This window comes from Rosa chinensis, chromosome 4 (genome assembly GCF_002994745.2).
Source record: "Rosa chinensis cultivar Old Blush chromosome 4, RchiOBHm-V2, whole genome shotgun sequence".
NCBI classification, from domain to species: domain Eukaryota; kingdom Viridiplantae; phylum Streptophyta; class Magnoliopsida; order Rosales; family Rosaceae; genus Rosa; species Rosa chinensis.
This window is the reverse complement of record NC_037091.1, coordinates 62,246,153-62,257,141: the sequence shown is the minus strand read 5'-3', so window position 1 is coordinate 62,257,141 and position 10,989 is coordinate 62,246,153. Positions and strand designations below refer to the sequence as shown.

General features: G+C 40.9%; 1 protein-coding gene across 1 annotated transcript; it reads right to left on the bottom strand.

Moving 5' to 3' along the window:
* Positions 1 to 7,944: 7,944 nt before the first annotated feature.
* Positions 7,945 to 9,903, bottom strand: LOC112196306 (protein PHYTOCHROME KINASE SUBSTRATE 1). The gene has a single exon (XM_024336626.2). It carries the CDS (start codon positions 9,562 to 9,564, stop codon positions 8,071 to 8,073), a length of 1,494 nt encoding a protein of 497 aa, XP_024192394.1. The 5' UTR covers positions 9,565 to 9,903; the 3' UTR covers positions 7,945 to 8,070.
* Between the last annotated feature and the right edge of the window lie 1,086 nt (positions 9,904 to 10,989).

The following is a 10,989-nucleotide window of genomic DNA, read 5'->3' as shown; positions in this document are numbered from 1 at the left end:
TGGGCACATTCTCGTCCTACATTAGGAGTAGTCGACATCCTTCCACACACCCCCTTGTGCCGCTCAAACTCGGTGATGACGTTTTGATTGTTGCCTCACTAAAAACTTTGCCAGGTAACAAAAACCATGTGGGACAAAAATAACCCTGGTCGAAGGACAAAAAGAGCACAACACGTCATTCACTCTTCGAGATCGAACATGTAGACATCATACCTCCCCCTGATATCAAGGTCTCCCCTTGATTTCTACAAGAGCTAAATTCATTTTACCGCCTTGAACTTTATGCCTAAAATCGTCTGTGCCCCCGAATTTTCAATTTAATCACATATGCCTTTATACTCTCTAATATGATCAATCTTAATCATTAGTAAACTAATTCCTTAATTTTTTTTTTATAAATTAGTGACAATGCATGCCCACTTAGGGTCAATTTTTAGCCTTGATCATGTAAATAGTGTGTTTCTTGCATGATTAAAGGCTAAAAACTAGTTTGAGTGGACAAAAATATATGAATAAATTGATGGATTAGTGAAGGATTGGCCATAATTGATCAAATTGAAGAGTACAAGGGCACATGTGATCAAATTAGAATTTTAGGGGCACAACTGATTTTAAGTGTAAAGTTCAGGGTGGTAAAATGATTTTAGCTCTTTCTACAATTATGGGAGTTAGGATAACTTTCTTAATCTGATGCTCTTCACATGTTTCTCTAGAAGGTGGATTTAGGTAACGAATTGGTAAACAAGTCCGCTACATTATCCTCTGAACGGATTTGATTCACTTCAATATTTAGAAGTGTTTGTTGTTGTTGATTATAAAAGAACTTAGGCGATATATGCTTGGTGTTGTCGCCCTTGATGAAACCTAACTTCATTTGCTCAATACAAGCTGCATTATCTTCATAAATGCATGTAGGTTCATCTGTGGTAGACTTCAAACCACAAGTTCCTCGAATGTGTCTAACTACAAACCTTAGCCATATGCATTTTTGCACGGCTTCATGTAGAGCGATAATCTCTGCATGATTTGAGGAAGTAGCAACAAGGGTCTGCTTTGTAGACCTCCAAGATATCGCAGTGCTTCCCATGGTAAAGACATAACTTGTTTGGGAGCGACCTTTGTGAGGGTCAGAGAGATACCCTACATCAGCAAAACCCATCAAGACATCGTTGTCATTTTGATGGAAGGGAGGAGGAGCACGGAAGGTGGCATTTTGCCTTGTGGAGTCCGATCCCACACTTCCGTTATTTCTTTTCTCTCTGTAGGGATAGAACAAGTCCATATCAATCGTACCTCTCAAGTATCGAAAGATTGTCTTTATGCCAATCCAATGGCGGCGTGTTGGCGCAGAACGATGTCGAGCTAACAAGTTCACTGCGAATGAGATGTCCGGTCTTGTGCATTGAGCTAAGTACAATAATGCGCCTATTGCACTTAGATAGGGTACTTCAACCTCTAATAAGTCTTCGTCCTCATCCCTTGGACGAAACAGATCTTTTTCAGGCTCAAGACTACGATCGATCATGGGAGTACTCACATGCTTTGCTTTATCTTCATTAAAGCGCCTTAATAATTTTTGAGTATATGCTGACTGATGGATCATAATTCCATCACTACGGTGCTCGAGTTCTAGTCCGAGGCAAAACCGTGTTTTCCTAAGATCTTTCATCTCAAATTTGGATTTCAAGTACTTAGCAGTTTCCTTTAACTCATCTAGAGTTCCAATTAGGTTCATGTCATCGACATAAACTGCTACAATTGCAAATCCGGAACTTGTCCTCTTTATAAACACGCATGGGCATATTTCATTGTTGACATATCCTTTCCCAATCAAGTAGTCACTTAGACAGTTATACCACATCCGTTTGGATTGTTTCAATCCATATAGTGAGCGTCTCAATCTTATTGAAAACGCGCTCCGTGGTTTAGAGCCACTTGACTTGGGTAATTGAAGTCCATCTGGAACCTTCATATATATATATATATATATATATATATATATATATATATATATATCTGAATCTAGATCCCCATAGAGATATACTGTAACCACATCCATAAGCTGTATGTCAAGTTTTTCAGAAACTACCAAACTGATAAGGTAGCAGAACGTTATAACGTCCATTACGGGAGAATATGTCTCCTCGTAGTCGATTCCAGGGCATTGTGAGAAACCTTGCGCCACAAGGCGGGCTTTGTATCTAACAACCTCATTTTTCTCATTACGCTTTCTAATAAAGACCCATTTATGGCCAACAGGCTTTATATTTGGGGGTGTCAGCGTTATAGGCCCAAATACCTGTCTCTTTGTTAGTGAATCCAATTCAACTTGGATCGTATCTTTCCATTTAGGCCAATTTGCTCTTCGTTGACATTCCTCAACGGAGCGAGGTTCGATATCATCTTGCTCTATAATTCCTTGAGCAATAGAATATGCAAACACATCATCAAGGATAATAGAATCTCGATTCAACGTCTCATCTACACTAGTGTAATTCATGGAGATCTCCCTATTCCCTGGAATTGGTTCTAACATTGGAGCGTCCACCAATGATGTCTCTTGGACATAACCATAATCCAGAATATCTTCATGAGACGGGTTATTTATGTCGAGGATTAATGGATCTTTCTGTGCCAAACTCGCTTTATTTCTTGAGCGAGAATCCATCGAACCTTTGGGCCTCCCATGTTTCCTTGCTGGGAGCCCGGCCTGAGCCACATTGCCATCACTATTAGTGGTGGAGGCGCCATGCCCAATACCCCTAGGGGTGGCACCATGTCCATGATCTTTAGGGACATCAATCCTTGCAGGCACGTTTGCAGCAGGTATATGTGATCTTGTCACTTTAGCGATATCAGAAAACGCATCAGGCATATAGTCTGCTACGTTCTGAAGATCGAGAATTCTTCGCACTTCAATTTCGGACTGTGCGGTTCGGGGATCAAGATGAGATAAAGTGGGGACAGACCACGACAATTCCTGTCATTCCTGTTGAACATTATTGTTCTTATCTCCCCATAACGACTGGAAGACTGTCTCATCAAAGTGACAATCCGCAAAGCTAGCAGTAAATAGATCGCCTGTCAACGGTTCTAAGTAGCGGATAATGGTTGGAGAGTCATATCCAATATAAATGCCTAATCGTCTTTGAGGACTCATTTTGGTGCGCTGTGGCAGCGCAATTGGCACATAAACTGTACACCCAAATATGCGTAAGTATGAGACATCAGGCTCATATCCAGTAACTATCTGGGACACAGAAAAAGGTTGAGTGACAGTAGGCCTCAGACGAATGAGCACAGCTGCAGCCCCAAGCAGAAACAGGGAGATTGGTGTGCATAAACAATGCTCTAGCGACCATTTGAAGTCTTTTAATGGCAGCTTCTGTGAGACCATTTTGGGTGTGAACATGAGGAACAGGGTGTTCAACCTCAATCCCAATGGACATGCAATAGTCATCAAACGTTTTTGATGTAAACTCTCCAGCATTGTCAAGACGAATTGACTTAATGGGATGATCAGGGTGGTGAGCCCTTAATTTAATGATTTGTGTTAGGAGTTTAGCAAATGCAGCATTTCTTGTGGATAATAGCATGACATGTTACCATCGTGTCGATGCATCAACTAACACCATAAAATATATAAATGGTCCGCAAGTTGGTTGAATAGATCCACAAATATCACCTTGGATTCTTTGTAAGAATGGAATATTTTCTTTAGTGTCCTTTGCATAGGATGGTCTCGATCTTAATTTTGCTAAAGAGCAGGCTTTGCAAAATGAAAGATGGGCTTTAGAAGCAACCAGGGAAGTATCCGGTTGAGCCACGAAGTCACAATTGACTTTAGAAGTAGAAAAAGGAACCAAGGAGGTATTGGTGGCGTCAATACCACTTTTGGGTAGCAGGGGGCCAGCCCTACCTTGGATCGAATTTTGGTTCTACTTCTTTTCGTTTTGAAAAATGGATGTCCGTGTGAAGTCTTTAATATACGGATCATCATATCACGACCTGGATGTCCCAAACGGTCATGCCAAAGCCTATATATGTCAGAATCCCATAAGTCATCTCTCATGACATGGTTGGATTCAATAATTCGAATAGTGGTTGCATACAACCCACTAGATCGACACATAAGTTTCTCTAATACTCGTTTATGTCCGTAGTCATTAGAGGTGATGCAAAGGAACTCTTGTCCATTCTCACAATGTGTTTTCATATGAAAACCATTGGCTCTTATATCTTTAAAACTCAATAGGGTCATTCCAGCCCTAGGAGCATATAGAGCTTCGGTGACATTAATACTTGTGTCATTTGGCAACATAAATTGAGCTGGTCCTCGACCATGAATCAATTGTGATGGTCTAGCCATCGTAGTCACAGAAGATCGACTAGGCGTCATCCATAGAAATAGTTGTCTATGTCGCAATATAGTATGTGTGGTGCCACTATCAACAAGGCATTCCAACTCTCCAGGAAACATACTGAAAAATAATAAAGTTTGGATTTAAAACATGTCCATGACATCGAATAATAATACGATACTTTATTAATAAAGATAGTCAATGATTACATCAAAGGTCCCAAAAAGTCTAATCCAAAATAAAATCAAACTAAGACACATTGTAGTCACTCTATCCATTTGGTAACTCCAATCAAATATGACCAGGAAAGTAGAGAGAAATGTTGGTAGAGCGAGGCTCTCTTAAGTACCATTAATCTCAATGACTTTCATAGACATCATATTTCATTGGGTGCACCACATAAGAAAGAGTTTAATACAATTGTCATTTATTGACTAAGGCATATTTCGATTACAAAAATTCTTGGAAAATAAAAGGACTAATCTAATCAAAGTCTGCGGCATCCTTGTGCACTTCAACGTCAGCTTTGAAGTCCTCTATGGTGAGATGGACGTCCATTTTCTTCTTCTTCTACAAGGTACACTTCTTGCTCCCTTAGGTCCCTGTATGCCCTGTATCTTGAAGCTAGTTGCTCGCTTGCCTTGCATTGCTTGAACCAATGCTCACTTGATCCACATCGATGACACATGTCATTGTGGTTGCCTCCCTTTAACTGAGGTGCACGTTGTGGGTGTTCCCTAGGAGGGTTGGTGCCACCACCACGACCAGGGATACCACGACCACCTCTCCCACGTGTGGCATTGCCACCACGTGTATCCGCACCAAACCTTGTTTCCTTCCTTGTTAGGGCGGTTATATGGACCCATACGTCCCTCATATCCCTTATTCTTAGGGTTCCGCTCCTTGCGCCCTCTTTTGGGTGCATTATAATTCGCCTCATGAACGCTTTTAGTTCCAATGGGCCTTTAATTATAATTCCTCACGAGTATGTTGTCATGTTTCTCAGCTACAGATATGAGATTGATAAGCTGATGAAACCTCGTGATCCGTCCAGCATTGACTTCAGTGCGGTATTGCTTTGATACCACAATGGCTGAAACGGGGAAGGTGGAGAGAGTTTTCTCAATTAGCTCTTGCTCTGTGACAGGTTGTCCACAAAACCCCAACATGGACTGTAGGCGAAGAGTTTCTGAATTATATTCAGCAACAGACTTGAAATCAGCAAAGCGCAGATTGTTCCATTGAACCTTCAAGTTAGGGAGGAGGGAATCTTGGACATTGCCAAAGCGCTCTTCTAGCGCTACCCAAAGCTCTCTTGCATCCTTGATCGACATATACTCCAATCTGAGTGCCTTGTCCATATGGCGTCGTATCAAGATAACTGCTTGGGCATGCTTTGTAGGTGTTCGCATGAACACACGATCCGGGTTAGGTGCCTGGATTATGGGTAATATTCCCTTTAAAGTGAGGTGGTTCTCAACATCGGTTATCCAATTGTGGTAATCCGAGCCTGTTGAGTCAAGCATGGGAAAGTCGAGTCTAGGTTCATTCGACATCCTGAAAATAAGAAGAGAAGATATATTAGTTTCGGAGCTAAACTTCCACGAAAACTAAAATAATAAGATTTCCGAGCTATGCTACCAAGAAAATAATTTCCAAGAATCTCTTTTGGATTAGACCAAACAATAATGTTTTAATATGGTCACAATTTGATGCTTATGGACGCTCTTAGTCCGAGTATTATGAACACTCTTAGTTCGTTAAGCGTGAATCCCCACAATTCCGCTTTATTAAATAATCGAACCCATGTTCGTATATTGAAAATCCTACAGAAAATAAAGGAATTTAAAAGACAAGAAAGCATGAACTTTAATTTTTAAAACTTACTTGTTGAAATTCGGAGCAGATTCGCTTCTGAACAGCTCCTACTTCGAATGGTGTACAGATCTCAAAACGACTCCAATAGGGCTGAAATTTGGAGGTCAGATAGAAGAGGCAGAGACTAACAATTTTGATGAAGGAAGGATTTTGATCTGAGGTCCCGATCAAGACGTTTCAGGGCGTGGAAACAGGCTGATCTGCACAGGAACGAGCGTGCTGCTGTGCTGCAGGGGCAGTAGGAGGCACACGGGTGCTCAAGGGCTGCAGGAGCAGTGCACGGTATGGCTAGCAAGGGCTAGGAGCTTGCGGCAGTTTTTGGTGAAAGAAATTTTGGGTGTTAGGATTTTTTTTTTGGCTAGGGCTTGGGTTAGAGTATCATGCTGAGAACGTGTTGTAGATAATTGGATAATTGTATTGTATTCATCTCACCATGAGGTTTATTTAGGGTTACATTATGTATACAAAAGGCAATACATAATAGCTATACTAATCAATCGCACATTACAAGTATGTCAATCGCATACATTACGAGTCTGTCAATCGCATACATTAAGCAATACCTATTGCGTGAATAGTCATTATCATTTACAACATTATCTGCATAACACTACACAATTATCACAGCTTTGATAGACGAAAAAATAAAAAAAATCAATCCCACATTGTTTGCTTAGTTGAGTTAGTTCCTTTCAGCTTGTTCCTTTCTACATCCACAATGTCGGTCCAGGCTATTGAAATAAGGGTTTATATCTGGGTCACTGTATTAATAAGGTGGTTACAGATTGATGGGAGCAGCCTGCTTATCCTTGTGGTTACATATTGAAATGCTTGTGATTGTTTCTCGGGCTGCGTGTCGTTTTGGACGACATTCCTTCCTTTATAATTGAGATCTGGACATTAAATAGCACTAAATTATTGATGGTATTATTAACAGGACTTTGGAGGTTTATTCAGTTCACGCAGCAACACATGCAAAACCCTTCAGGTCCCTTCAGAGTTGAACTTTCTTTTTGAAACCTATGGAATCTTTCAAGCCCCAGAGGGGCCATAACCAAGGCACTTTATATAAGTGATGGGTTTTTTGAGTTGCAAAACAAAAGGAAAACAAACCTATCCACTACAACTGGATTGGTGATGGGGAGCTTTTTCTGGTAATACAATTGAATTGGATGCAAATTCATCTGTTTCTATAAAAATAGTTACATGTATCATTATGTTACTGTCATTTTTTTTAATGGGGGAGTAGAACTAGGGTTTATTGATTGTCGACAATTGGAAGAAGGCGATAAATGACTATCTAGAACTCTGTATTAGATGTGCCCCATGGAATGTGGTATATAGACAAAAGATTTGACAACTGGATCATGTAGGTTCCGGTTTAAGTTGCATTTTCTGAAGCATTGAAAGTGGGATGTTTGTGACCGCAAGTTTGGATCCACAAAAGAACAAGAACAAAGAAAGCTAGATTTGTTGGCTTCTTCTAAGGATGTCATGGAAGAGGAAGCACTAGTAAAGTAACTTTGTTCCTTTGCAATTACACCAGCAACTTACATGAAAAAGCTTCATTTCTCTAGAGTTCAAAAAGGGATTGGCAGAAGTTGTAGTATGGAATCAAGTTGGAGACAAAATTAGGTAGAGCCCTTATGAACAGAAAATGGATAGAATTCCATATGTTTGAAACTTTGAACAATGTTACCTCTGATAAGAAAAAAAAAACGTAGCATTAAAGGAGCAACTCTTTGGAATTAACCACTACTATAATCAAACATATGCATGGTAGAGAACAATTAGTATGATCAAGTACTAGCTTAAGAACTAGTCTAGATCCCTACTGCATGAACAGAAGATGAGAAGCATGTGGTGAATGTGCACGAGGGAGCGACCGTGGTGCAAGTGCATGTTGCCCTTGTACTCTAGAGTCAAAACCTGTCAACTTAGAGGTTGTCTCAGCTTGAAACCTTGTTGATGGCATGAATGGCATTTCAGGCTTGCGAGGCATCATCTGTGGGTCAATAATGGTCTTCTGGTTGTATGGTCTGTGCGCATTTGCCGCCACTTTCACAGCTTTTTGACTCTTGCAACCTAACAGAACAGTTGGACGGTGCCTAATTGGCACCATCTCTTTATTCATACTAGCTGCTTTGGCACTTGTGGTGGTGGTTGGACTTGGCCTGACAAGGTCTTCACAATCTGACATGGCAGAGCTGAAATCTGCAGCACTGGCAGTGACCACACTCCACTCTATGCTTGCCTCACTAGGCGCGTAACATGTTGTAGGGGTGGCACAACCATCTGATGCTTGCCCTGCAAGAAAAGGGTTGTTCTTGCCTGTGAGGCTCTCAATCTCAAACAGGTCTGAACTTGCATCACTGTCTGACTCATGAGTGTAGGTTCCACCAGATTTTGCTGCAGGAAACTCGGCATCCCAAGACAGCATTGTTAGCCTTTTCTCAAGGCCCAAAGCCTTTTTCCTTTTTTCTAGCACTGGAGAACCAAACACCTCTATAGACTTCCTCAGTTTCTCATCTTCTATTTCTTGAAAGGTAGGAATCTTGATAGGCAAGTTACTCACGGCCCCGGATTTTGAAGCTGGGAAAGTAAAGCAGTTTTCTCTGCTCAATCCAGTTCCCAACTTATCCATCTTTTCGTTGTTCGTCAATATCTCCTCCTTCACCAATGAATCCGGGGTTTGTTTAATCTTGACTAGAGCTTCACCAACAAGGTCTAGACTTTGTTTAATGTGGGGTGTTGTGATTCCAGAGTTGGCAGCAGCACCATTCTGCTTGAAGCTGATTTCACCAACATGGTCTTCATTAACATCAACAGAATGCTTATCAGTACATGAGCAACCAAGAGTTGCAAAGAAGCTTTTCCTCTGTGCCTTGTTGCTGCTTGTCTTGTGAGTCCTCTTGGGATTTCTCGAACCACTTGTAAGCAGTGCACTCTGGCTGTTCCAACTTGATTCGGAATGAACACTTGGAGTCCCGGGCTGTTGTACCTTTAGCTTCATGTGATCTAGATTGACTCGCTGCTGATGAACATGGAACTTCCTTGAACTACAGGTGCTGCTTGAACTTTTTGAGCTGTCCTCGTCCATTACTCCATTGAAGTATTTTTCAGCTCCAAATACTCCAATTTCTTCCTCTTCTTCCTTCTTGTTAGTTCCCAAGTGCTTATGCTGATCTCCCTTGGAAGGACTGGTGGTTGTGATGAGGTTTCGGCTTGACTTCTGATCAACGAGTTTACATAGAAAGGTTTCCTCATTAGTACTCAAGTATGAAGAAAAGGAGGCGTCTCGGATATTAGAGGTAACCATAGCCATGGAGAACGCAAGCTCTCAAAATAGTTCAATGCAACAAAAAGAACACACCTAAAAGGGAAATGAGAATCTGGTTTCTAGAGGCTAGGGAGAACCAGATAGGTAAGTAGCACAAAACTACAAGGAAAAATGAAAAAGACCCAACACTAGAAGCTTTGCAAGAGCAATCTCTGTTTGATAAAGTGGTATTTTAGGTTTCCTTCAGGTAATACTGTGAAAGAAACCCAACATGAAGGAGCTAATTTTGACTATTCTGCTAACAAAGAGAGAGGGATTGTATTGAAGGAGAAGAAACCTTGAGAAATTATGAGAGGCTTAGATAAGATAAGGCTGGCTAGGAAATGAGAAGTGTAGATGTATATGTAGGCTCATGCAATATGCAAAGATTTAAAGAGAGTAGGGTCAGGTGTTTGTGGCCTAATTGACCAGCGTTGTCATTTTTTTCACAACGTACAGGAAATTCATTAGAGTTTTCTTGGCATGATCTGACCCACTTTTCTATCAGCTTTGCCATACTACAGCATGTAATTTGGATCCATTTTCCATATTTGTGGATGTGGTAACATGGTGCTCTAGATCTCAATTATACATGTTAGGTGTGCACGCAATTGAATCACATACCAGTTGAGATTTGAGACTCTTTAAAACAAGGGAAAGACCAATTTTGTACGAATTGTCTAAATTTCGACAAATCATTAGTAGATCGTAAATCAGGACCGCACGTTCAAACATGCTTTAAACTAATTGACCGTGCTAAGTCCTAACTTACATATTAAGAAAATAAACATGTCAGGTCCAGAATCATATGAAGAGTAAGGTCCATATGAGCAACTAATATATGTAGGGTCTTTCTATTTGTACCCATCATATTTCTAAATAAACCTAGCAATAATATTTTATGTCAAACTTTTCCAACTTTGTCCTTGTATATGTGCAAAAGCAAAGAAAAAAGAATTGCACTACACGTGGAGTTCCTCAGTTAACCGTCGCCGGCGGCTCATCTTTCCCCTCGTCTCCAGCGGCATTTTCTTCCTCTCTTTCTTTCATTCTTCTCTCTCTCTCTCTCTCTCTCTCTCTCTCTCTCTCTCTCTCTCTCTCTCTCTCTCTCTCTCTCTCTCTCTCTCCCTACTTTGGTATGCAGTGTTGAGAATATATACATCCCACATGAGAAAAATGGGACCTTGCCTATGGATTTATAAGGGTTTGAGCCACTTTATCCATTGTCAATTGGTTTTAGATATGAACTCCAAATTACTTTATCATGGTATCAGAGCGGGTTATCCCATGTGTGTATGCCTCACGGCCACATGGGCTCCATGTCACCCAAAGTCCACGAGTATGGCTTGAAAATTCGCCACACGTGCGGGGCGTGTTGAGAATATATACATCCCACATGGGAAAAATGAGACCTTGCCTATGGGTTTATAA